This window comes from Embiotoca jacksoni, unplaced genomic scaffold (assembly GCF_022577435.1).
Source record: "Embiotoca jacksoni isolate LCO1_2020_lvr unplaced genomic scaffold, fEmbJac1.0.p SCAF_13, whole genome shotgun sequence".
Lineage (NCBI taxonomy): Eukaryota > Metazoa > Chordata > Actinopteri > Embiotocidae > Embiotoca > Embiotoca jacksoni.
The window spans coordinates 18534557-18561579 of NW_027185263.1; the positions used below are offsets into that span (position 1 = coordinate 18534557).

A 27023-nucleotide genomic window follows, 5' to 3' on the forward strand; every position below is an offset into this window, starting at 1 on the left:
TTTCTTTTCTGTTTGCATCCAAAATGTCTCGGTACACTACTTACAGTTCGATCTACTGTCGATCTTCATGGGTCTGCATGTGCACTTTCATTTTTGACCTTTTTGACAATATACCCGAGCGTGGAAGAGGCAGTTAATTGAGTTTTCTGCTCGTCTGACAAACAGAGTTTCTCTGAGCTCAGTTCACTTATCTGCATTTTTACAGTTGCTTTTAAATAATTAACATCGAGTGGACTCATAGTGGATGTATAAAGTCAGTCACCCTGACGTTCATACTAGTGACACAGACAGAACAACAGGTAGCGTTCATCACATCAACAAAGGACGTGTTCCTCGAAGTTTGACAATCAGAACTTGTCCAAGGACTATTTTGTTTCTATTGAGAGGTATACGCTCGTTAGAATTGTACTAAATGTTTTTTCTGTGGATAAAATATCGAACATTCATTCAAATTACTTTTTGAATATTTTATAGATTAACTGTCCAAATACTTTTTAATTGATAGCAACAAATTTATAGATGTGTAGTTTTAAATTGTTTGTGTACGATGTAATGCTGAAGCTCAGTTGTGTGTGGATGGTGAAAATGTGGTGATTCAACTCCACCAGCTTAGCACGTAAAAGAAACTGGAAATAAACACATTTATGCAATCCTGAAATTGATCTTTAATTGAAGTAAAAAAAAAAATTCCCAGATCGAGTGTAATCATGACTGTAATTGTTGAGGTTTAATTGTTGTGAGTCAGGAAACAAGTTATTTATTTCTGAAAATAACATGCACGCACACAGAAACCCACTGGCTGTAGTGCTGTCAGCGGAACAGAATTACTGTGAATGATTTGTCAATTTATAGAAACGTAACTAGTTCAAACAGACTGCTCAGTAGTTTTGGCAGCAGTTGTGTTTTTAATATTGGATGTAGAGGGAGCAAAACCAACCGACCAACTGCATTCATTTATTCACAGCAGAATAAAGACAAAACAAGGTAACATTAATGTACACTGGTTAATACTACGCAGTTAATGCAGCGTCGGTGTGTGTGAGTCAAATGAGTTCAAATAAATCACCCGTCAAAGACGGATTGCGCTCTATCTTAAAATGATTTTAATATGCACGTTATTTTGATCACAAGCTCATCATCATGGTTTACAACAGTCAGTACAAATGTCAGATCAATAAGGATGTTTTCACTAACATCTGTAAAATGCTCCCTTTATATTTGCAGCTTTAGAGCTCAAACCAAATTGGCAGTTACATTCTTCAGTTACAAATGAACACAATGTTTGGATTCAGCACCTGAACAAGAAAAGTGTTTATTCTTATGCGTGTCTGTTTTGCAAGTTGATTGTACTAAAATTGCGCGATCCATTTCTTTGTTTGTTCCTCATTGCCAGAACCGTTCCATTATCTCAGTTCTCGTATCGTCACAGGATAGAACTAAATCTAAAAAAAAAGGTTGTTTACTTTAGCTCACATTTGTTTTGTATTAAAAACAGCTACAGTCACGATTCCTCTCGATCACTCCCAAAACTCATTCTGCTTATAAAAACCTGTTCCTGCATGCTGCTTTCACATCAGTACTTGCTGATTGAGGGGAGTTTTGTCCTAAAAAAAAAAAAAAAGAAAAAAAAGAATCTATAACCCAATACTTAATTCGATTTTTTTTTTTTTTTTTTTTTTTTTTTTTTTTTTACTGACTGACTGACTCCAACCGTCAAGATTACCAAAAGCATTTCACACTTTTAAAATCATTAACAACAAAGTTAATTTGGTAAAATATAGAATATTTGCTGAAAGTTTATTTTATGTGATTGTCGCCACTGAAAGATCACACGGTAATTTTATTTCTTCTAATATTATGAGACTTTAAGTAATCTGTCCAAACCAAAGGAGCCACATCAAATAACTTGGCTCCACCAGATTTTAAAGATCAGAAATATCGTAATCAATAAATTATACTTTAATTTTCTTTGATGCCTTGTATTTTAGATTTTGACAGACAATAAATTCAGATATTTAATTGAGTGGTTAAATTAGCGGAACAATAACCTAAGTCCTTGTCAGTTAAATCCATTTTAGGCACGGTGTAAAAAGCCAAAGTATTCCTAAAACTTGGAGAAAAATGTTATCAAAAAACACACCAGGATGTAAACTTTATGCAGCCAGTGAAGTTAATCTTATTTTTCATATCTGTCACTCTACTGCAAAAATGTAAGGGGTACATATTTTGATAGCACTGAGTGACCAAGACTTCCCACGTTTGCATGCATGAAAACATGCATTTGCTTATTTAGCATTATGGAATACAATAAGTTGTATTTGCCGTCATCACAGCGTCCGGCTGCATCTTCCAACGGCATCCTGTCTTCCATTAGCTGCAGTATTCTGTCTGTAAGCAAAAACAGATACATTCCAAGAAGATTCAGATTGGATTGGATCAAATATCACGTGCACTCGAGCCCTGAGCCATTTCTAGGCCTACTGTACATTATTTGACACTTGTGTCACCCAAAACCGTGCTCATTTACTTAGCACCAAATTATGTTATATGATATGGTGAAGTGCCATCTTCTTCCTTTCTATTTTATTGAAAGCTTTTGAGGGAGTCATTATTGTGAGGTCCTCAGAGGCCTCCGGACTCCTCAGCCCTGAAATGTGAAGTATGGAAATAATATTGTTTATTTTTAATACAACGACTGCACCATCCAAATAGGACAAACCTACTACATCCATGATGTCAAACTCTTTTTTCAATACATAACAGTTCTACAGTGCCTCTAAATACATAAAGTTTAAACTTATCAATCAATGCATCTTTTACAAACGTGAGTAACCTGTGCTTTTGCACACTTTCTCACATTTAGCCATGTTTGGTATAAAAAGGAGCTCCTTCTCAGTACTTGGGTGGATTGTGATGTGGTACATTCATATCTGGTGGAAACCCACAACCGCTATTATCTCACCAAACCAATTATCCCCCCCCCCTCTCTCTATGTATGTACAGTGGGTACGGAAAGTATTCAGACCCCTTTACATTTTTCACTCTTTGTTTCATTGCAGCCATTTGCTAAAATCAAAAAAGTTCATTTTATTTCTCACTAATGTACACTCAGCACCCCATGTTGACAGAAAAAAACAGAAATGTAGAAATTTGTGCAAATTTATTCAAAAAGAAAACCTGAAATATCACATGGTCATAAGTATTCAGACCCTTTGCTGTGACACTCATATTTAACTCACATGCTGTCCATTTCTTCTGATCCTCCTTGAGATGGTTCTACTCCTTCATTGGAGTCCAGCTGTGTTTAATTAAACTGATTGGACTTGATTAGGAAAGACACACACCTGTCTATATCAGACCTTACAGCTCATAGTGCATGTCAGAGCAAATGAGAATCATGAGGTCGAAGGAACTGTCCAAGGAGCTCAGAGACAGAATTGTGGCAAGGCACAGATCTGGCCAAGGTTACAAAATAATTTCTGCAGCACTCAAGGTTCCTAAGAGCACAGTGGCCTCCATAATCCTTAAATGGAAGAAGTTTGGGACGACCAGAACTCTTCCTAGACCTGGCCATCCAGCCAAACTGAGCAATCGTGGGAGAAGAGCCTTGGTGAGAGAGGTAAAGAAGAACCCAAAGATCACTGTGGCTGAGCTCCAGAGATGCAGTAGGGAGATGGGAGAAAGTTCCACAAAGTCAACTATCACTGCAGCCCTCCACCAGTCGGGGCTTTATGGCAGAGTGGCCCGACGGAAGCCTCTCCTCAGTGCAAGACATATGAATGCCCGCATAGAGTTTGCCAAAAAACACATGAAGGACTCCCAGACTATGAGAAATAAGATTCTCTGGTCTGATGAGACCAAGATTGAACTTGTTGGCGTTAATTCTAAGAGGTATGTGTGGAGAAAACCAGGTACTACTCATCACCTGCCCAATACAATCCCAACAGTGAAACATGGTGGTGGCAGCATCATGCTATGGGGGTGTTTTTCAGCTGCAGGGACAGGACGACTGGTTGCAATTGAAGGAAAGATGAATGCGGCCAAGTACAGAGATATCCTGGAAGAAAACCTCTTCCAGAGTGCTCTGGACCTCAGACTGGGCCGAAGGTTCACCTTCCAACAAGACAATGACCCTAAGCACACAGCTAAAATAACAAAGGAGTGGCTTCGGAACAACTCTGTGACCATTCTTGACTGGCCCAGCCAGAGCCCTGACCTAAACCCAATTGAGCATCTCTGGAGAGACCTGAAAATGGCTGTCCACCAACGTTCACCATCCAACCTGACGGAACTGGAGAGGATTTGCAAGGAAGAATGGCAGAGGATCCCCAAATCCAGGTGTGAAAATCTTGTTGCATCATTCCCAAGAAGACTCATGGCTGTACTAGCTCAAAAGGGTGCTTCTACTCAATACTGAGCAAAGGGTCTGAATACTTATGACCATGTGATATTTCAGTTTTTCTTTTTTAATAAATTTGCACAAATTTCTACATGTTTTTTTCTGTCAAGATGGGGTGCTGAGTGTACATTAATGATAAATAAAATGAACTTTTTTGATTTTAGCAAATGGCTGCAATGAAACAAAGAATGAAAAATTTAAAGGGGTCTGAATACTTTCCGTACCCACTGTATATGTGTGACAAATATGAATAATGGAAACAGGATATTTTACATTTTATTTACCACACTGATATTAGTGCACTGAAACTGTAAGCTTCCCTGGGTATTTCATAATTTTAAATAGCTATAAAAACTACACATAGAGAGCAATTTCAAATTTACTCCAGGAATATTTTGCTGCATTGTGTTCTGTAATATAAAATAGTTTTCAAATCTTCACATGTTGGAAAGCATGCACCAAAATGATTGATTTCAAAAACATGTATATCTGTGATGGGCCAATGTTGGCTGATTCCATCAGCCGGCCAACATATCAGTCAGAGTCCAATTATTTTCCTTTGGGAAAATATTTGATATTTTCTGTGACTGCAAATAGAACAGTGAAGGTCCGGATGTCTGGAGTGACTAACCAGTTCATCTGTGTACAGTACACACACACACACACACACACAAACTGAGGTCAGATTGTGCAGCAGCCTCATCAGGTCTTCTAGATTCAAATACACATCCAAATATGAAATACTGACCTGATTTAAAATGATTGCGCCTATTGACCATACAACGTAAAAACCTCAGCAGAGATATTTGGTTTTTCAGATTAACACGTCTCGCCTCTTTTGTTTATTCTGATTTTTTTTTTTTTAAATTTTTTACGAGATCTGCATAGATTTGTGAGGAGAAACCACCTGTGTCGTGTTAAGTGGTTTAGTTTGGCCAAAAGAAGCAACTGGAAGTTCCCCCTTTTTTTCATCTTTTTTTTAATTGTACTTCGGTGTTCAGAGAGCTGTCACGGTAATTTACTGCCCATTTAGTGATGGTGTTTCTGTCCTCACAACATTATATAATTTTTTATTGAATCAAGAGTTGTTCATGCTTGAAGAATACTATGTTGACTCGGAATATCAAACGATAAACTGATGTTCGAACCTCACCTGGTTCATCTCAGCCGTTTGTGTCAGTCACCAATTGTAGAGGAACTGTAATTACAGCAAGGGCCAATGTAATAAAATTATTATTTGTGCGTGTTATAGTCTTGTAACTATGCACCAAGTCAGAATTTTAAAAAACCCTACTGCGTTATGATAATTGCATGCTTGCTCAAGTATGCACCCTCATGCATATTGACATTCCACACATGCGAGACCCCCTTCAATAAGTGAAAATAAGTGAGGAGGAAGATTTTGCTATAATCAGCAGTGTCACTAATAACCAGGGATGTAGAGGAGGAGCTGACATCAGCTCTTTACCTTCTGCTCATACAGCGGCTGTTTGATATTAGCAGAGTATTTATGTGGATAGATATGTTTATTGTTTGGAAGCTGAACGGATCTACACATTTTGAAAGCACATGTGGGCGCTTTGTGTTTTTGTGCGCTGAGCAATTTGTGTTTTTCAGCTGGAGGTGAAGGAGAGAGGTGTTTGGAACTTGGAGTATGCTCATTATACGTGATAGTAAATGATTTAAACTGGTAAGAGAAGAGATGCAGACCACATGTCCTTGTTAAATCAGGTCATTGTTGTTAGTAAACCCCACAAATTCATTTATTTCTATTATTTTCATCTCATCTTTTAATGTTCTGAGGTCAGCTGCTCGTGGACTAACATGGCATCAAAAATCATAACTCCTGCATTCAACAATTTTGTTTTACTTTCAAACACAAGCGACTGTCTATCTTCATTGAAGGCACATGTATGTAGTTGACATGTCAATAAGCACTGAGACCTTCACATCCACATGTCATACATAAGAAGACAAACAGCTGGAAGAAAGCTTGTAAGAAGAAGAGCGACATTATCAGTGGAGCCGGTGATTGAGCAGCCATCCCTCAGTGTTGGTAATTATGTCATTTCAAGAGCTTCAGAGACTCTCTGGAAGTCACTTTACGCATTTCCAGTCCTGCCATGCAGCATATTTACCCCAGCATCCAGCAACAACAAATGAACCCGTGGCTGTCGAACAGATGTGACACTCCAACATTTCTCTTAGGTGTCTCTGAGTAGGACCAAATGCTCCAGCAAACTTTAACCCTCCCCGCCCATCCCACATGTTTATGAGCACTGTGGCCCCGGCGGGCTGCAGACACACGGCCCAATGATGTGTTAGGAGACAGAAAGCAACTAGCCGGCCTCTAAAAGTGTACAAAAAGGGGGTGATTAAAGTGTCGGAAAGAGGTAGCCGGTGGTGATAAGTGAGGTGGTGTTAGATCAGTTTCTCAAAGTGTGCTAGGATTAGCAAGCAGTCCGTCAATTATAGTGGCGTGCACATAGAAACCTGATGTTGTTTTAGTTGCATGTTACAATGTAGGCCCGTGTTAAAGGGCAACTGTCCTGACCGGGCTCCTCCCTCAAACCTGCTTTTGCACTGTGATTAAGCTTTGTGCTCTTTGGTGACTTTTAGGCGTCCTTGTACTTAAGAGTGAACGTTACTGTTCTGTAGCTCTTCTGTTGCGTAGCACAAATTTCCTGGTTTTGGGTAGCTCAGATTTTTGCGCCTTTTACTATTCAACATAAAATCCTTCATGTGCTACAGTTGATCCAGAAAATTTTGCAATTGTTGTGAGAGAAGAGGATGAAAATATTTCCCCTTTTCAGTTTGAACAACATCACTTTATCTGAAATAAGGAAGCTGTTATTCACCTGCACAGGTGGAAAGGAACCAGTCAAGGGCTGTGTTGATCTGAACTGTATCACAGGTCAGCGTTTAAAACTGGGCCTGGAAGAGTGTTTGGAAAGTAAGGTGTGGACGATGACCAGTCTGTTTGGCACTTGGTATAATTTGACCCATTTGGGATCAGAGAATCCTCATCCTCCTGGACAGAGATGTTCTCTGAAATCAGTGGACTCTAACAACATGTTGCACCCACATTTGGTCTTGTGGAGAGCTTAGTTCCCGTGTTACTGATTGCACTCGGGAGAAGTTGGGAGATGCGATCCAGATGTCCAGTGTTTGATTGAGACCAGAGCCTAGCCATTAAAAAACAAGAACTGCCTCATATACTCCTTTATCCAAAGTATTGAAGAAAAGCAGCTTTACGAAAAAAACAAACTATTCTCTATCACTGGCTAAAGGAAAATGGATGTAAGTGGCATTAGCACATCACCGCTTGGTTCCAACACAAAGGGAACTGTTGGTGGAGGTGCCGAGTGTGAATGCCAGAGGTGGGCTTAAGATGAGAGGAACCTGGGAGCTCCATTAAAAGAGGTTATTGTTCCGGGGATTCAGCAGTTTCATGTCTTAACATGGACCGTGTGCACAGCAGAAGAAGGGGATTGCACCCGAACTACCACCGGCTTGCCCTAACTTTCACAGCAGTGAGGAGGGAAAGCGGTGTGAGGCAACTGGACAGGTTCCACACGCTGCTTAAAGGGTGACCGGCGTGGTCGTGGTCGGAGAGCACAACAGTACAGACCAATAGATTTCATTTCAGAACAACATTTGTCCCTCTACTTGCTTAAATGTGCAGAAAATGAAGTTTTACACATTTTCAGCTTCAACTGAAATTCAAGATCTTGCATGGTTTTGTTGTAGTTGTTTTTAGTCACACTAAATTTAGTATTACATACAGTTTCAAATGAAAATTCTACTCGGTTCTACAGTATGAGAGACAAATCGGCACATTTTCTGGTATTATAGGCTAAATCCTGATGTTTGTTATTTCGGTGTGATATGCACATGTTTAGTGGCGGCTCAGCTGCATAGTTAGTTTATTCTTCACAGGAGAGATGAATGAGGCGATCAACATGGGAGACAAGACAGCTTAAATCAAATTTGAAAATAGCTCATTATTTAGGTCTGTGTCAACTACAAAGGCATCCGGGGAGTGGACAGCATGTTTACTTGTCTTTTGAGTTTCGCTGCCAAATCACTCAAGGACAATGGAAGGAATGGTATGTTTATAATAGCTCTGAAGAAGTCAAGGAGTCTCATCTAGGTTGACAGGTTAGCTGCATAAGCAGCCCTTCATCTTGGAGTCCTGCTGTTTTGCAGTATTTGGCCATTCTTCATTAAAAAGAAAACAAGAAGCATCTGTGCTATATAGGTTTTTGATGGATGCTGTAGGTTTGATAGTATTTTATACCAGTTAACGAACTGACAGAAAATTGCACGTGTTTGTTGTGACAGTCTTTACTGTTTTTCGGTCGGTTCGTCAGTCGGTTTGTCCACCAGATAGAAGTATCTCAAAAATGATGTGCAGACCTTTTTTTGTACTATCTCCTGACCTTTGCTCCAGTGCTACCGTTGACTTTGTGGTTTAAAGTTAAACAGCTACTTGATGGACTGCCATCAGATTGGTGCAAAGATTCATGTCCTCCTCCCGGTTAATAATGTCACTGATCCCCTGACTTTTCATCTGGCGCCATCCAAAATATGTTTAGTCTAGTTCTCTGCTTTATAATACATGCAAAACTAATGACATTTATGTCAACTATGGCTGTACTTTGTTACGCAGGACAAATTAGCAAATGTAGGCATGCTAGCATGCTAAAGATGATGAAGATGATGAAGATAGTAAACATTGGCATTGTGAGAATGCAGGTAAATTACAGTTTATCTCAGGTACGTTTAGTCTCACTGTGCTGCTGGAATGACTTACAGCAGTCATGTTCCTAAACAATTGGTGTTTATGACACGTCCATGCGGTTGGAATATTAATCCTAATTAATGGTTAAAATCTTTGAATTAAGGCCAGACATCCTGCAACAGTTTGAAATATACGTTTGGGTTGAAGTGATGTTGAATATACAGTATGTGCTGGTCAGACGGAGCTCCTCTTCTCCATCTCTGCTTGTGATTAACACAATGAAAGAAAACAAAAGGGCGGGAGAAAATGAGAGTGTGGAGGTCGGGAGCCGGGGGTCAGCGGACCCCTGGATATTCTTAAGAGCCATGATGAAAACTCGGTGTGACAGAGCGAGCAACCGCCACATCACTCAGGAGACACTTTAACGGCACACACCAAGATGGCGGAATGCTGAAGCTTGGGGTCTTAAGTGCAGCAGCAGTCATTAAAATATCATTCACTGACAGATGCTCAGTGTAATCATTTCACAGATATTGAAAATTACAGCGCTCTGTGATTTATATAGTAACCACTGCCATTAAAGCCTTGACAGTTGCAAGGCAGGTGTTTTTTTAAAAAGCAAGCCCCAATGATTTATGGTCCCATGCCATTTGAAATTGCACATTACAGACATTGTGAAACTCACAAGCACCCCTCACCACCATTAAAAGCTGGGGAGTAAGTAGTGGCCAGACTTCGGCTCTAAGCATGTGAGCCAGAACTGTTGTTTTGCACATTTGGAGTATTAATTAGGATGTCTAAACAGGCGAGCCAACACATATGGAGACCTCAGCCTGTGTATACATTACAGCAGGTCAGTCAGTTGCTCGGAGCCTTCCCAACGTATTCTCATGAACCACAGTCAAGCTGAACTCGACCACCCACCTGCATAGCTGCGTCCTCCTTTACACTCCTCCATTTAACAGCTTGGACACAGGAGGAACTAGAGAGACGAGTCCAATATACAAGAAAATGCTTAAATAGACATGCGCTCTCTGACCTCGTGGTCTTGGTTCTCTAATAGACCGCTTTTTACCAGGGCTGGCTGTAGAGAGTATTGTAATTTTGACAGAAAAAACCCCCAAAAAAACAAGCTCAGATGGACTCTCCGTCCTCCATTTTGGCTGTCGTTGTTGTAAAACTGCAGAAAGCTATTGTCAGTTTTAAACAAGATGTTTTAGCTGAAGTCTTTGGGCTGCAGAAACCATCTTTCTCTTTTCTCTTTCCACAAATATAGCCCACAAATGTTTGGCCTTTAACTGGAGGCTTGAAGGGTGCTGACACCTGCCTCCACCTCCCTGGCTGAAGTCCACAGAGACGGTTTGGACGCTGCTGCTCCATCAACCAAAGATGAAGGAATTATAACTCATCCTTCTATTAAAATGTCCCTCAACAGATATTAAAAGGCAGGGCAAGGAGTGATCTGAAGACACGGACAGGAAGACAGAGCAGTGAACTACCGATGGCTTCATTTCATCAGCGTAGTTGCTGTTTATTGGTTGCTTCCTACTTTTAAACAGAACCTCTGCTTTATATGTGCAGGTTGTGCTTGTGGATAACGGGTGTCTAGACCCTGCAGTTAAAGAGCTGGCAGGCTGAGGGCGTTTATATTTTCAAACCATAAAAACAGGGGACTTTCCGATGTGATGCTGCTTTTGTCTTTTTTTTTTTTACAATGTCATGGTTCTACACTTATCATTACATATTTTGGTGTGCTGAGCCAGCACTTACACGTTAACCATCCTTTGGTGGGCTTGCTCTGAAGAGTACATGAAAAGGAAAGCGAAGGGCATTTATTTTACGAGAAGGGGGAGGGAAGTGACAGATTTACGTTTGCTCTCAAATCACCGTCATTCCTTTTTCATTATTTTGTCCGGTCCATGCAGAGTTGAATATTAGCTAAATGAAAGCAGATTTCATGTCTCAGTAATCAGTCTTTTGAATGGACCCTAAAGGGGGCGGGTGTGTTGATCATGGTGCCTGTCGTGTTCAGTTTGCTGTGCGAGTTCTGCAGACATGACCGTTCAGCAGAGCTGCCACCGAGGGGAGCGGCAGAGGGATGTGCTGACGGAGCACCACGGCTTGATTAAGGAAAGTGACGAAAGTGCGTGGAGGACTGCTGTGATAGAGATGATTTGATTTGATTTATATGTACAACAAAATTAAACAAAAAAAGCCGAGTACACTGTGCACGGCATGCAGGGGGCGAAGTAGGCATGAGCTCATTTTAAACAACACAACCAAGAACCAGAAAACACACCTAGTGGGACAAACGCTACTGCTCCTGTCTATGTGTGAATCGTTCCTGTTTGTGTTCTGTTTATTCTGGACCCTCCATCTTAACGGACGGACAGGGCTCTGATCTCGGCCTCCGCAGTCCTCCAGGACTGTAATTTATTCCATCCTGTTTCGTGTCGAGTACCGTTTGAATTTTTGCTGCTGGCTGAGTGATTAAAAATGGCGTTCAGTCTCCTCTTGCTCTGCTTTCTTATGTCTCTCCCAGACACACACCGCTTACATGTTTACTGTTGGAGCAGAAATGATTGCGTTGGCTCCCCTTTCCCCCCCGAGGTCGAAGTTGAGGTCGACGAAAACAAAATGAAAAATCGTTACTTTTTTTGCTGTGTTTTATTGCAACTTTGTCGTGTGCTCGCTCTGCAGCGGGACAAACACACACACATGACCAGATTAGATAATGACCAAAATAATAAAATGTGCTCTCGGACTGAATCGCACACTCCTCTGGTGCCTCCTCCCTTCCCAACCGGCTTCCTCCCTCCATCCTCCCTGCTGCTGTGTAATAATATATTTGACTTTACAGGACGTACCCGTGAGGAATTCCTGGTGTTTGGTGAACCGGAGTCTCTCCAGTGTGATTTCAGACACAGCGGACAGCAGTCATTAATCACTTCGCTATGACGGAGCTTGTGTGTGTTCACGTGTTTTGCGTGTGTGTGTGTGTTGGAAGTGGCTCTGTTTTCCTTTTCATACGTGTTCATCAGCAAACAAATCCTATCTGTTCATGGGGAAGTGATATTGGGTATGCCAGCGGTGCCAAGGGAATGCTTGTTGTTGTTCTTCCTCTCTCTGGTAGTTATTTCCTAGTGCTGAGATATGACCTCTGGCGTGTCCCTTTCTCCACGGGGCCCTGGCTGCATGTCGGGGATATGCAGGGCCAACAAGCAAACGGCTCCGCCTCAGGCTGTAGCGCCTCACTCTTTACTTGCCAGACTTTGCAGCAACATCCTGTTAGATTTCATTCAATGGCTACAATGAGCTCCATCTGTTAAGGGTTTGCTTCTTAAACTTCCCGGAGTTGCAGTGCAATGCGTGAGAGAGGAGGCGTTTAAAGCGAGCACTGGTTCAGAATGTTGTCTGAGGTCTCCAGACGGGCTCAGATATGATACAAAGCAACCTTACAAGACATGGATGAAAGCCAAACAAAAGAAAAAGGACCTCATGTTCAAAATCCTGGGGTACAGTATGTTCATGTTATTAAGGGCAAATGCTTAAAACGTGGATGTCATCGAGGATTTGTGCTGCGAAACAGTCAAGTTGTCAGTAAATTCTGTATTTCGACATGCTATAAACACGTCTAAATCAGGGTTACAGTGCTGTTAACATAATCTCAGCTGACAGCAGAGTCCGTTACTGAAGAATTATATTTACTGCTGTATTCTGTTTTTGTATCAGACACCTATAGGTCGCAGTAAGAGGCAGTGAATAGCTGCTCTTTCACAGGATTAACAAAAGACCATGACCTAGTCCCCAGGGGGCGCACACACAGGAAGGAGGCATGCCGGATGTACAAGCGCACGCACGCACACACACACACACACACACACACATATGCAAACTATTCAACACATGTCTACATATATTTTACAGAACACACACACACACACACTAACTGCACTTATTGTAGTCAGTCAGGATAACGTTTTTCAAATTCTAATAGCAAATGAAAACATTATCAACCGAAGGACCGGCAGCTCATTTAAACGTTTTTTTTTTTTTTGTAAACATTTATGCAAGTTACCAGAAGAAATATGCATCACGGTGTGGCTCCAAACACAGTTTTGAAATGCCTCTTTAATGCGGGTCTGATGACAACGACACAAGCTTCATCAGTTTGTTTTTAAAGCGAGTTGTTTATCTTCACAGTGATGTGTTCTCGGCTTCTTGTTTCCAGTTGACATGGCCTTTGGGCAGCTACAACTGTAGCAAAAAAAGCAAAACTCATCAGCTGTTTATTTGAATTACAACAACTCATGAGTGTTGTTGGATTTTTGTTTCTAAACAGACTCTAGATGTCAATGTGATGAGCAGAAATGAGTGAAAATGAAGACATTTTCCCACCCACTTCTTGAAGAGCACTATTTTGCTGTTTGGGTGAAAGTACGATTGGGTTTAGTTTACTCAAAGGCTTAAGGTGAAGCAATTAGATATATATTGAAGATAAAGCTGTAGTATAAATGTAGATAGGGAAAGCAATCACAAGTGTATGCACGCAGGTTGGTTTTTTTTGTATGTATTTGTTTTTCCAGACCAAAGCCCGGCTCGGTCTGTGGAGCTGGTTTCCCAACATACTGCTGCCTCCTCAGTGGGAGACCAGCAGACATAAGCACATAATGACAGGAAGGGATGAGTCCAGCCTGTCCCTGGTAGCAGAGAGCACTTTCCCTCACTGCATTTCCCCCCACTACCCTTCCCCAACACCCAAGGCTAGAGTGAGTCTTCTGACTGGCACCATCGGGACTTTCCCACCACCCCGAAAGGAAAAGTTGCCTTTGTTCCCGCTCCAAGGTGGATGGACAGGCTGTTTAGACGCCTCTGCTCTTGTTTGATATTTCAGTTTAACAGGGTGCAGAAGTTGCATCTGTGGGATGGGATCCCAGACCCGGACCCAGAGTCTTGAGCCATCTGCAAGTGTTACCTACTGTAAACGCTGCCGGCTATATGAACGGACACGTTTAACAACGCAAGGCATTCATTGAGTCCTTCAAAGTAACATTAACAAACATCAAACCCCCTTTCAATCTCCACCATTTATTGACATTTTCACATGGTTAAAACGACTGTATAATTTGATATGTCGTGTGGATATAATGCAATTGGAGGATTAGTTGTCTTGCAGAGGGTTGTTCTCACCTGTTTCCACACTGTTAGTCCTGGATCAAGTGGAGTAAATCTCCCGTTCCTGTTTAACTATAAGTCTTTCTTTTTCTCATGTCTTTCACAGATTCCCTTTGTACCCCAGAGGAGAGCGCTTTCATTTTGAATACGGTGTCTACTTACTCAACAAGAACATTGCCCAGGTAATATATACACATGCATTGCACCTGTTTGCCATTAATGTGTGAAGTCTGTATTTAAGAATGGAAAAGCTGCTGTGTGTTCTTTTTTTGCTGATTATTATGTCTGTTGCCATGGTAAACATGATATTAATGTACTGGCGCTGTGACTGTGAACATGTTGATGTTAGCATTTTGCTCAAAGCACCACTGTTCTTGGTGTAATCTCAGAGTAGCTGCATATCTGTAGACTCTTGTCTTATTAGTAGTTTTTGGACATCATGGAATAAATAAAGAGGAATAAGGTGTATCGGGCTCGAACTGCACAGACAGTACTTGTTGATAGGACCTATTTATTATTTGTTATGTGTTGACCCCGGTGACTCCCTCCATTCACCCCCAAGTACCGATTACTTTAACTTTTAATAATTTGCATTCCATATCCTGTTTTTCTGCTCGTCCGTCAGCAAATAAAGGGCCTGTCACTCAATAATTACTGCTAGCAGGTGGCTGACATCAAACCGCTGCATGTTGGGAGGTATTAGTTGTAATACCTGACCACACGCTGCTAGCCAATATCAAAGTCTGCCGTCTTCCCACCAGTGTCCAAGAAAAAGAAAATAAGCACGATAAGAAACAATCTTAGACAGCAAATAGAAAATAAGTTCTGTCTGAAACCACCCATTGGAATGAATTTTGAATTATAGTGTGTCGTGTTTCCAAATGATGATTTGTGAGTAAGGATTTCAAAATGGTAGCCGTTATTCAAGGTCGGTCCTGTAAATGCACAAGGACGCTCCTTCCATCGCTGCTCGATCCGAGCATTCTCGAGCCTCAGGTGAAATATGAGCTGTGACACTGCTATTATTTGGTTGATTTTACTTACTTTACTGTACTCGCATGTGCACATGAGCATGCAGTCACACCACTGTGACTCGTGTTAGACACAACATTTAAAACCTGACAAAAAACGTTGCAGTGAAGTTCCAATGATTAAGGCATTGTCCTTTTCCATAATTTACCAGTTACTGTGAAGGATCAACCAACCTGTAGCCTTATAAAACACGTGAAAATAGCTTATTGAGATGGTGTAATATAGAAGAAAAATCCAAGATGTTTTGTACACTGGGCTATATTTGAGAGAGATTTAGAGGACCAGCGTGTAGTTTTTAGAGGGATTATTTTGGCAAAAGTTAAATATTATATAAATAATTATGTTTTCATTAGTGTATAATCACCATAAAACTAAGAATCATTGTGTTTTCATGACCTTAGAAACAGCCCTTCATATCTGAATATGGGGCAGTTCCATGAAGGGTCATGTTGCTCCGCCATGTGTTTTTTTACAGTGGCCCAGAACAGACAAAGCGAGTGCTGGCCCTAGAGAGGGCCTTTCGTGTTTTTGGTTAAGTTTGCTGCCATCCTAGATTGTCCCACATGCTTGAGTCCAGTCGTATACATTTGGCTGCAATCTCCAACCTCACCGCTAGATGCCACGATATACTACACACCGCCCCTTCAAACGTGCTGGACACTGTGATTTTTCTTTTTCGCACGTAGAACATTTGGCATGCAGTCGTCTCAATGCATATTTCTGTGTTTCAACACGCTAAACTGCCACCTGTAATCCTTTTTATCAAAGCCACACATCATGATCTAACCTCTCTTGAGATTTCTATTTCACGAATCTTAACCATGTGGTACCATCAGATGCGGCGCAGCGCTGCGTGCTCACTCTCGCTGAAAGTTTCATTTGCCGAGAGATAGAAGGCACATTTAAGCGGCTCGAGGAGAAATATCCTTGATCAAAATCAGCGTATCTTTAATAAAATCTAAAGTGATATTGATGATTTTGTTGCGTCAAGATGGTGAAATGATCTGTGGAGAGGTTTTCTTTCATGTATTCTATGAGGCATTTTTTTGAATATTGGCTGTCTCAAAAATCTGTAGGGCTTCAAAGTATGACTTACTGCAGATGAAAAACTAGATTTAGACAGCAGGACGTCCTCACCCGTGTCCATGAAACCAATGTAGATTCAGACTTGTGGTTTTAAAACCAGACGGAAACCATCAGCGCTACACAGGTGGGCACATGTGAGGAGTGCATGATAACTTTGTAAGAAGAATCTATGGAGTGATGAATTCATAAAAAGGCAGCACACCTGATTTGCGAATATGTAACCTCTGATTTCTGTCGTGACAGAAAGGATGCACAGCAAACTAAATGTAGTTAGAGCCAAATTGTTGGTTCTACTGTGATGGCCTTGGATTTAAGTAAGAGGAATACACTTCCTTCTCTCCTTTATAGTGGAGCTGCAGTCATACATCCTGCTTTTAACAGCTCAGGAGAGCATCTGTATTTTTAAGGGATGAAATTTCAGCTTTCATTCAGAGCATGGTATTTATTATACATTCCATGTGTGCCTGGCTCCGTCCACATTAAGGATGAGTTATCAGGTTGACTCCAAAACAATATAACTTTGCCACGAGTAGTCCAGCTCCATGTGATTGTGATAATAGACCATTGTTTCAAAAGCGATGCAGTGGTAAACATGTCACACACGATAAAATAGAACCCACCGCAAACAGAGCTTCTCCGATGCAGTCTGCAAGGTTTTTGCACACCACATTAAGCCGTTCGCTCCTCTGAGCCGGATCTGTCCATGTCCTGGATCTCACATCACAAATGTTCAGGTTTTGGAAGTTAAACCTGGGAAATGAATGAAGCAATGGTGCTTTCATGCTTTATGCAATTTCTCCTTTAAAATCGAATTAGGATCGCTTACTTCGTCATTCTCAGCCACTTTATCAGGGAGACGGACTTTCACTCCTGCTCTGCTGTATGTTTCTCATTCATTTATTGGAGCTTTTTTTAGGAAGTGGCTGCTTTATTGACCCCTTCGCTTTGAGTCGTGGTTTTTCTTCCGGATATCATTTACCCACAGACAGCATTTTGTTGCAGCAGACAGTTATTATATAGATTGTGTTTTTTGTTTTTTGGGTGTATGTCTTTAATGGCCTCCTCTGGTTGAACCAGCCATGTTATGCATTCACTGCACAGCTTGCCCAGTGTCTGGCTTCGTGATAAAAAGCAGAGGTCTGATTTCACAGAGTGCCCAGCTGACAGTCTGATTGGCTGCTCTGGTGACTGACTGGAGCCCGGGGCAAAGACGATTATCTGCCCATCTCTTATTAAATTGCCCTGCGTGGCTGTGTTTGAAAGTGATAGGGAAGCTGCCGGAGAGCTGCCGACGAGTCAGGGCCACAGCGGTACGACCCTTCTTTGTTATGGCTTTAAGGAAAAGTTCAATTTGATTAGGTCATTAGACCAGGGGTACCGATGCAGAGGAGTGCACTGGTTGTCACTGGTTCCCATGTTGCTCCTTCACGTTCATTTGTTTGACAATAGAAAGTTAAGAAAGACTTCTCTCCACTCTCTCCAACTTCCTCTTATGTCTTGTGCAACCAGAAAATATTGCAACATTTGCAATGCCTGAGTGACTCGCTCGTGTTTTTGTGGAGACATTTTTGTTAACATGCATATTTCCTCTTCCTCTTCCAAAACCTTAACGTAATTTAGAGAGAATATGATTTTCTCTCAGCTTAGTTGTTAAATGAATGGCATCCGGCTGCTGCTTTTTGTCAAAGGTATGTAACTGGGCCTGAAGTATTCATCCACAGGGGGGCACAAATATTAAACCTGCCATTCCTGCATTCACAGAGACAAATTAGCCAAGTTAGTGGGGCTGACTCAAGCAAATCCAGCAGTCTTTTGTCTGGAGGAGGGCCACGTGCTGCATTTTCTCTCTCCCAGTTTTATCCGTGTTATATGTTGTTGTGAAATAGGCATGTGGGGCTGATTAGATGACAACTGATGTTACATGGAATCTCTAGGTTTTTAGGAGGGGGGTGGTAGGCACAAAAGTTAGTTATTAGTTACTACGGTTGGTGTATCATATTTTGTGGGCCTCAGGCACAGGAAACCAAGTATTGGGAATTAAATCATAGTAAATCTGTTGCGGCCCAACCAGGTCGCCTCTTGGGTCACCTTTTATTTCTGTTTATGGGGGGAAAGTTGCCTGTAGTCTCCCACTCTCCAAAGTCTCTGGGCAGTTTCACACCATGATCTACAGGCAGAGTGCCATAGCGGTGGTCTGGTGCATACGTCAGTGCGCCTGCTGCCATTAAGAGTGGCAACTGTGGCTCCATAAAACACAGCTATGACTCATGGGGGAACCTACCGTATTTAGTGGTTAGTGGAGGTGGCAGCAAGTGGAACAGGAGCTGGTTGGCTGAAGGTATTCTTGGTTAAGCTGTCTGGAAAGGTTGTAGGTGCTCAAGCAAGAATAACTTCTCCTTAGAAGTGACGGTAATAATAAACGAGTCAGATTTACTCCTGGAAGTGGTAGATGTAGTATGTTGTTTTCCTGTTGTTACCAAGTATTGAATGTGTTGCAAAGTATGTCAAGGGAATGTTGTTATTTATTCAACTCATTGAATTCACGCCGAGCTTAAAGCTGTGTAATGTCTTAAATTCATTCACACAAAAAAATACACACAGCAAAGGTCCTATGTCAGATCTGGACTCAGACTATTGCAGTTATGTTAAATGATCCACAGGCCACTGAGCCCAAATTGTTTAAAATATAATTTTCTCCAATCTCCTCCTTAAAGGCAGAACTTGTTGGTTTGGATATAATACTACTGAAATTCTCCTTTTCCGACACCGCTGAAACCGAGGCTAAACAAAAGTCTGCAGGATTTGTAAAAAGAAAATGAGCTGGCTGGAGAGAAGTCTCTGTTTGTTATTTAAAAAAACAACAACATGGAAATGTACCATATGTGTCATCAGCTTTGTTGAGGTGATTGCAAGCAAACCCTCCTCTTCCTCTCTTATGTTTATTCTTGCTGCTTTCTCATCCATTTCATCTTTGTTAGATCCACATGCTGTGCTCCAAACTTTGGGCTCTTCCTTCTTCTCGTCACCTCTGTGACAAAGCTCGTGACCTCAGTCAAAAGAGATGCGACAGAGTCTTGGCACAGCTCTCTGCGGCTATTAGCTCATGTGATTGTGCTTCGATAAAAACCATATGACCCCGTCGAAGGCATGAAAAAAAAAAAGTGAACATTATGCAGCTTCCCTCCACCTCATAACTCCCCTCCACCTCAGACTGAGTTGTCAAGATGGTTAAAATTCCTATCTCCAGCTATTGCCTTATTTCCTCTCGTCTCTCATAATGTGTGTGTAGGAGAAGGTACAGGGTCCACCACTTAGATTTGGGAACACAGTTGACTCCCTATAATGAAACAATGGGTGTAGCGTATTTGCTCATGAACTCAGTTTTTCCACAATTGACATTCCTGTAAGTAGTTGTGTGTTTACTGTCGGTCCACAAGCTTGGGAATCAGAGATTCCTGTGAACAATGAGTAATTGTGTAATAGTTAAATGTAAATGATTCAAATGTGAGCATCTTGCTCCCTGCTGTGATATATGTGTACTGTAAATGGGAAGGATTCTGATCTCAGTTCACATCCTGTAAACATTCATTCCATTATATTAACATTTTCACACCATTTTAACAGTAATGATTGTAGCAGCAGTTAAAGCTAAGATGTCTAACCTCATATCCTGAACCTACTCTGGAGTCATTTATGTGAAACTAGCTGACAAGGATTCATCATTCGATCTCGAAAGCATGGCTCCTGTATGTGATGTATTTATCTCCATTTTTCACCTCCGCGCTGCTTAATTTCCCTTGAACGAGAGCAGAAAACTGGATCTTCAGCCAGCAAAAGAACTGGAACGCGTTTAGACAGAGCTGTTCCAGGCCTGAGAAGCCTGTTGGTCTTTCTCTCTTTGTCCAGCTGAGGCCTGTGGTTTGTGACTCACATCTCGGTGCATTTCAGAGGACGTTCCAGAAAAGAAAAAAGAAAGAAAAACAGGCGATTACATCTCCGCTGTCCCCCGTGAACAACAGCGGTTGTTCTTGTGTCCAGCTGCGTCTGCGCAAACCTCATCTCAATAAACAGACTTCTCAATGTTCAGAAATCATATCGCAACCCACTGTACGCTGTTTGTTTAACTGAACACTGGACCACGGTTCCCCAGGCTCTGCCACCATCTTTGCCCTGACACAGACAGACAGGGCCTGGAAGTAATCAGGCCATTTCAACAGCCTGCTGCCACTCATTGTCTCCATCCTTCCATAGCAGCCACATCCGTTTTCCATTTTCCAGGGATTGATATGATAAAATGCATAATGGGCAGGATGGGCAGCAGAGTCAAGTACTATGCCTCACATTACTCCTTAACAGGAAGGTAGGAATGAGATACCAGGTGAAATTCTCTTTTAGGAAAAAGCCATTAACTTGCTGCTTCTTGCTTTTGTTTGGTGAAGATTAGCTTGAATCTGCATGCTTCTGGCAACATAACCCATATGGCCACATGCTGTACAAAAGTTGGATAATCATCCCCTTCTATCTAGTAGAGGATAAGTTCAAGAGCCTGCGTCTGACAATGTGTTTTGCATTTAAACACCATTAAGGTGCCACTTTTAATAATCTCTCGACTCCGTTGACAGTAAAACACACTTCATTAGTCTAAGAAATTATTTCTGGCAGGTTATAAGTGGGTTAAACTGAGAGTAAAGTATGGGTTGCATTTTGAAATTGTTCACATCCTGATGTGAGGGGAGACGGATCCCCCCTCACCCTCCACACACCCCACCCCTCGATGATCAATGCAAACAGGGAGGAGAGAAGAAGGAAGTCATAGTTCTCATGGTGTCAGACTTTAGATTAGATCTGTCAAACGGTTATGAGTTTAGAGCCTACACAGCGTTGTTATCATATTTGGATTGTACATTGTATGAATTGGAAGGACACTATCTGAATTATTGTAAGAATTAGAAGGGGGTTTTGTTTGCATTAATAAGCCTTTAATTTTACAAGCACACGCACAAAGGAAGCGGCCTGTTGAATGTGTCTGAACAACCAACAAGGAGACTGAACATTCAGTTAATTTAGTTCAACGCAGCATTTTGTGTGTAATGTCTCTTAGTTACTTACAGATTATTGACAGCCAGCTGAACCCTCTGGTGTGTGTGTGTGTGTGTGTGTGTGTGTGTGTGGGTGGGTGGGCGGGTGGGCGGGTGGGCGGGCGGGCGGGCATGCGAAAAACAAAGATAGGAAGAGAAGATGGGAGGTACATGCAGTTTGGAAAACTTTGAACACAAAGCCTGTTGCAGGGAGTGTGTTCGTTGGTGAGTTACCCACCCTGCCGTTATGAGGAGCAGCACGTTGCTTCACGTTGGACTTTATATCCTTTTTTTGGGGGGCAGCGAAGATGGTGCACAACTTTTAAGATCGCTGTTATACTGAAACTGGGGCTTAAGCAGACACTTTGGCTGATTACAGTTACTTCATCATCGCTGTTGGCATGCACTCCACAGTGGCTGCGGGTATGTGCTGCTAATGTTCTCACTTCCCACAACGGCCCACTGGACCTACGTCACCCACAAGACCACCTTCCTAAAGAGGAAGGCTCAGCCAGTAACATGCTTCTGTACATTACTTGTAACGTTTCTGACAAGTTGCAGTTTAAGGTTTTTCCTTCTTGCTGCGACTAAGGAACTAATAAAAACTGGGTCAACTAAGATTTCCTAGTCGACTAACTTTAGTCTTACTGACCTGATGTTCTTGCACATGATGGGAGCGACCTGTTGTCTTTCTATCTTGGCCCAGGTAGATGTTTGAGATCAGACCACTGCATTTCAACAGTACAAGAACAGCTGAGACATCACATTTAGAACTTTTTTTTCCCTCTTTTTTTTTGTTTTACTATGCATTAAGAGCATGTAGAGAAGAAAAAAAAAAGCTGTCAGTGGTTTAGTCGAACTGTGTTTCTCCTCGTTTGAGCTATCTATTAACCAAACCCAGGCTCGAACATACACCTCTCCAGGCCTGTGGGTTTTCACAGCCTTACTGTGTGGTCCCCGTTTTCCATCACAAACTTTTGTTGTTAGCTACAGTTTGCATCCAGTGCCACTGATTGGCCAGAGAGAGTTGTTGGTAGAACCCTTTTTACAACCAGAAGTAAGAGCACCCTTTTCCATAAACAGATATATACCACATACTGCTGTATCAGGAAGATTGGGGAATCGGGGGAGTGTGTCTGTGGTGCAGTGATTGCAGAGCCACAACTGCCCAGACACAGGATTTCTTTTTTTTCTTTTTTTTTTAAACAAGAGAGAGGAGTGGAATTAATGGATGCTCCAGAGCTGAGCAGCACAATGAAGAGAACGGCCTTTGTTGTCTGTCAGCTCGTAGATGCCGACGGCCAGAAGTTGCGATTTACTAGCAGGTCTCAGACCGCACTTCTAAGTGTATGTCACTGTTCTGTGGTTTCCACTTTTGGGCGTGTGTACGTAGTGAGGCTGTCACTGCTGCGATTATGCCTGAGCTCCAAGGTTTTATGGGAATTCCTCTGGACAGCCACCTATGACTTTATGAAACACTTAAATTCGTCTAATTGAATTTCCACATTTTGTGGTTTGTAGTTCCAGGTTTGTCCATCACCGCAAAGAGGTACCAGAGGAGCTAGATCCACAAAATATAAGGGTGAAAGTAAATGTTAATCCTGTGTCTGTATGCATGTGAAAGTGAGTGATTGGAAAGAATTTCATATGAGTAGAAGTGTTGAGTTTTTCCCAGTTATTTAAGTCTTGACCCATGTGTGTAGTGTCTCTAGGTAGGCATGTCAAGCCAAAGTGTTGTCTTAATTGCAGAGATTTATGACAGCCAAGACGTCATTGGACAACAGAGGACATATATTGATCGTATATTTGATCTCTTAAAGAATCCAAATTAATAGGTTAAGATCTACAGATGACACACTAGGCAGCATGTTTTCTGTATCATCTTTTCTGATGAATCGTTTCGGTCATGTTATGATTATTTGAGAATGTATTTTTCCCTCAGGTCAGACTGTGGACTTTTCTGCCAATATATTGTAGAAACGAAGCGTTTGCCATGTTCCTGGGTGTTCAGAGAGTGTTGGCTGCTCTGCTCCATCATTTACTTAATAGTGCGTCTGCACTTTCCAGCTGGTTGGAATTTGTAACTGAAGGCTGTTTGTTTGGAGTCTGCTTCCCTTGTCTCATTTTATGCTCCACCACTGTGCTGTAGCACCAAGTGCCTCCACTCCCAGATTTCTTTCCCATCATACGGTAATATCTGAAACTGTTGGCTTAGGTTTTAGGGTTTTTGTCCCCACTAGATGTTTTGACGCTCATTTTTGGTCATAGTTATGTAATTGTGTCTTACAATATCTGTAGTTTTTGGATCCATTCTATTTTCCTCTTGGTGAAGTAGAGGGAACTGGACCAAGGCAGATATACAAAAAGAATTCTCTCTGCTTGTGGGCTTTTCTTGGCTGGCTAAACGTAGCTGCCGGGGCCCCGACCAACTTGTCATGAATGGAGAGGACAGAGTCCAAGTATATTTAATGTCAGCAAGTTTAGAAAAACGTATTTTTCTTGTTAATTCATCAAACCTTGTGTGTTGCCATTAGGGTGTTGGAGAGTGGAGTTTTTCAGTCATGAGTGCTGGCCTTTTTTTTTTTCTGCTCTATGACATTAAACAGCTCTTAGAATAAAACAATGCTGGCCCCAGCTGGTCAGTACTTTAAAAAATCAGCCATCGTGGCTCTGTGAGTCCGTCATGCTGCTCCTGCCTCCATGTGGATTTCATTACAGCCCTATGTCTCTGATCTCGAACAGCGGCTGTGGACCACAAAGTCCATTCAGTGGCACTCATCAGCGAGTTAAGAAAGTCTATGTATCTTTCCTCTAATTTGGTTTTGTCAGGTTAATCTCAGAATTAGTCTCTTTCCGTGAATGTTAGTCGCTCTAACACTCCTCTTTGCCATGTACAGTCTCACTTCATTAGGGCAGTGTCTCTCTGTTGACCCCTGATGTCAGCTTCCATTACTTGGCCTGGATCGAGTTGGGTGGACTGTTCCTTGGCTGTCATGTCATCATCTCTGCCATCCAGCCACAGCTTTCTCTTTATTAATGAAGCGTCTGAGATGAGCCCAGGTCTGTTGTCCCACAGGTCATATAAACGTTTTACAGTTATTGGACAAAAAGGGCTAAGTGGCTCATGAAAGCAGCTGTTAAATAAACACCAGCTCAAGTTGAAAAAGGAGGCGCTGAAGGTTTTTTTTTTCCTTTAAAAATAATTAGTGTAAGTTGTTTTCTCTGAATCCCAATAACTTATTTTCCAGGTAATTAACTGTATGAGGAATGTTACCAATGTGCTGAAACACAATGAAATTTTTAGCATGTGCAGATAATAACAGTTTGTGATGCAAAGAGATACAAGATCTAATATATTCTGCAATAATTATACAAGCTGGAACATTATGGCTCCTCATTGATGAAGAGATTAACATTAATTATGACCAAACTGTTGTGTACGTTGAGGTCTGGGATGTGTTAAACATCCGGAGAACAGTCAGTGCTCGCAGTCAGCCTGTTGAATGTGTGAAAATACTGTTGACAGGTGTTAAGATCTGAGTTACTTTGCCAATCAAGGGCAAAACCATTATCTTCAGACAATTGGGTCAGAGCTCTGAAAGGTTTGTGGGGTCCTCTGATCGTGCTTTAACACCTACCTTGTTTGGTTCTGACCTTCAGACTTGCCAGTCTTTTACAAACCAAAATAGCACATTTTTAAAGAAGCTTTGTACCACAGACTGGACCAGAGGACCAACATTTAATCTGACCAAAAGAGCTGCTGTGAAAACACTTTTTGGATGGTTCTGACTTTTGGACCAAGTTGAGGCAGGTGTGCTTCCCCACTTAAAGAATAGAAGAACAAAAAGAACCAGAAGAGAAGCAAAAATGCGCTGTGGTAGCACATTGAGAGAAAGACACATTTATTTGTATTTAATTTGGTCTGACGAAGAAAAAATGCCTTAATGCGAAGTAGGTGTTGGCAGTAATGCCAGTAATAGTATTATGGCAACAAAATGAATCTATTCCTTCTCTTTTCTCCATTCAAACAGAAAAGGCTACCATGTCGACATCAGACAGAAGACCGTATACAAACCAAATCATATTAAGTATAAAGAGGCCCAGGCCAGGTCGATGACGACGACAGGACGTTGGTCTGTCATGCAAAGTTCTGTAGTGCGTTCGCGTGAAACCAAACCTCACCGGGTCAAATGGATACAACGTGACAAAAACCCTAAAACTTGACCAGGTGTTAAAGCGCCCTTCCTCCACAGTGGTGTGTACCTATTTACTGAGACAGCAGCATGTTGGGGCATTTGCTGGAACAGGTTATTGTGCATCGGCTCGAACTCACGGCTAACGTGACGTAAAGGACCTGCTAGTCATGTTTTGGAGCTGGATATTACAGGACACCTTCAAAGAACCAGGTTGGAGCCTTTTTGGTGGCACAGATGGGACCAATAGCTCATTGGGCCGGAGCGGTCTTAATATTTTGGACTCTCACGTTCAAACACATTCAGTCATACCATTGACAATTTGGGCTATTATTAGTTCAAAGCTTTTGTTTTGTTTTTTATAATATGCTTAAATCCTAGATTGGGATGTGGGTTGTGTCCAGGTTGTTACTTACCCATTATGACGCCAAGCAGGCATGACTAAAGTTTTAGTGGACAAATTATTGCCAATGCTGTTGTTGTCTCCATGGAAACACGGACCCTTTTTCTTTTAAGTTACTAGTCTGAGACAAGTCTTTGGCTCCTGCTTCTCAGGGCAATTAGCATGCTGTCCACAGAAACTGCACTCACCCATGGCTAAGTGTGCACCTAACAACAAATGTAAACACAAATACACATGCTGTAATTTTATTATGTCAGCGCACGTGTTTGGCTTTTATGTGTTTGCCTTGCAACCGTCACAGCAGTCAGTGATGTAGTTTGAAGTTCTTCTCGAGAGCTGTGTGGTGTTGCTCCTTCTCATCGCCGTAAGAGCCGAGAGCAGTCGGAGAAGTTCACCTGTCAGCAGCAGTGTCGTAATTCACCTCCTCAGTCCTTGTTGACAAAGAGGTCTGCTCAGCTTTCTCCACCTGACAACCTCACTTATTGTCAGTTAGACCACAGAGTTAAGATCAATAGATCCAACCAATTAGAGATGCTGAATGAACTCTTTAAATCATTGTTGTTTTTATAAAAATACATAAATGAATCGGATACACTGCATTCGTACTCTTCAAGTTCCTGATGAGAATTTTCTTATTTTTTTTTTATGATGAGGTGTTTTTTTTTTTGTAAATGGTTGTTTTTTATGAATTGGCAGTTTTAGGAGAGCTGGACTGACCTGAATTTCACTGTAACCTTCAATTCAATACAGCAGTGGCCTTTATCCAGCTCATTAGAGTTAGAAACCACACATTCAATCTCACACTCTTTTACCTCATGCTGAAATAATGGAACAATCTACATAGTTGGCCTTCAGAAGTGTGTGTGTGTGTGTGTGTGTGTGTGTGTGCACACGCGCCTATGTGTGCGCGCAT

At 41.7% G+C, this 27023-nt stretch overlaps 1 protein-coding gene across 1 annotated transcript in view; it reads left to right on the forward strand.

The window, feature by feature from the left end:
* Window positions 1-27023, forward strand: part of uvrag (UV radiation resistance associated gene) — a 90298-nt gene that overhangs the window by 39054 nt on the left and 24221 nt on the right. Inside the window, exon 13 of the mRNA XM_069147066.1 lies at window positions 14425-14500. Within this exon, the coding sequence (XP_069003167.1) occupies window positions 14425-14500 (76 nt within the window). The remainder of the gene's footprint in view (window positions 1-14424; window positions 14501-27023) is intronic.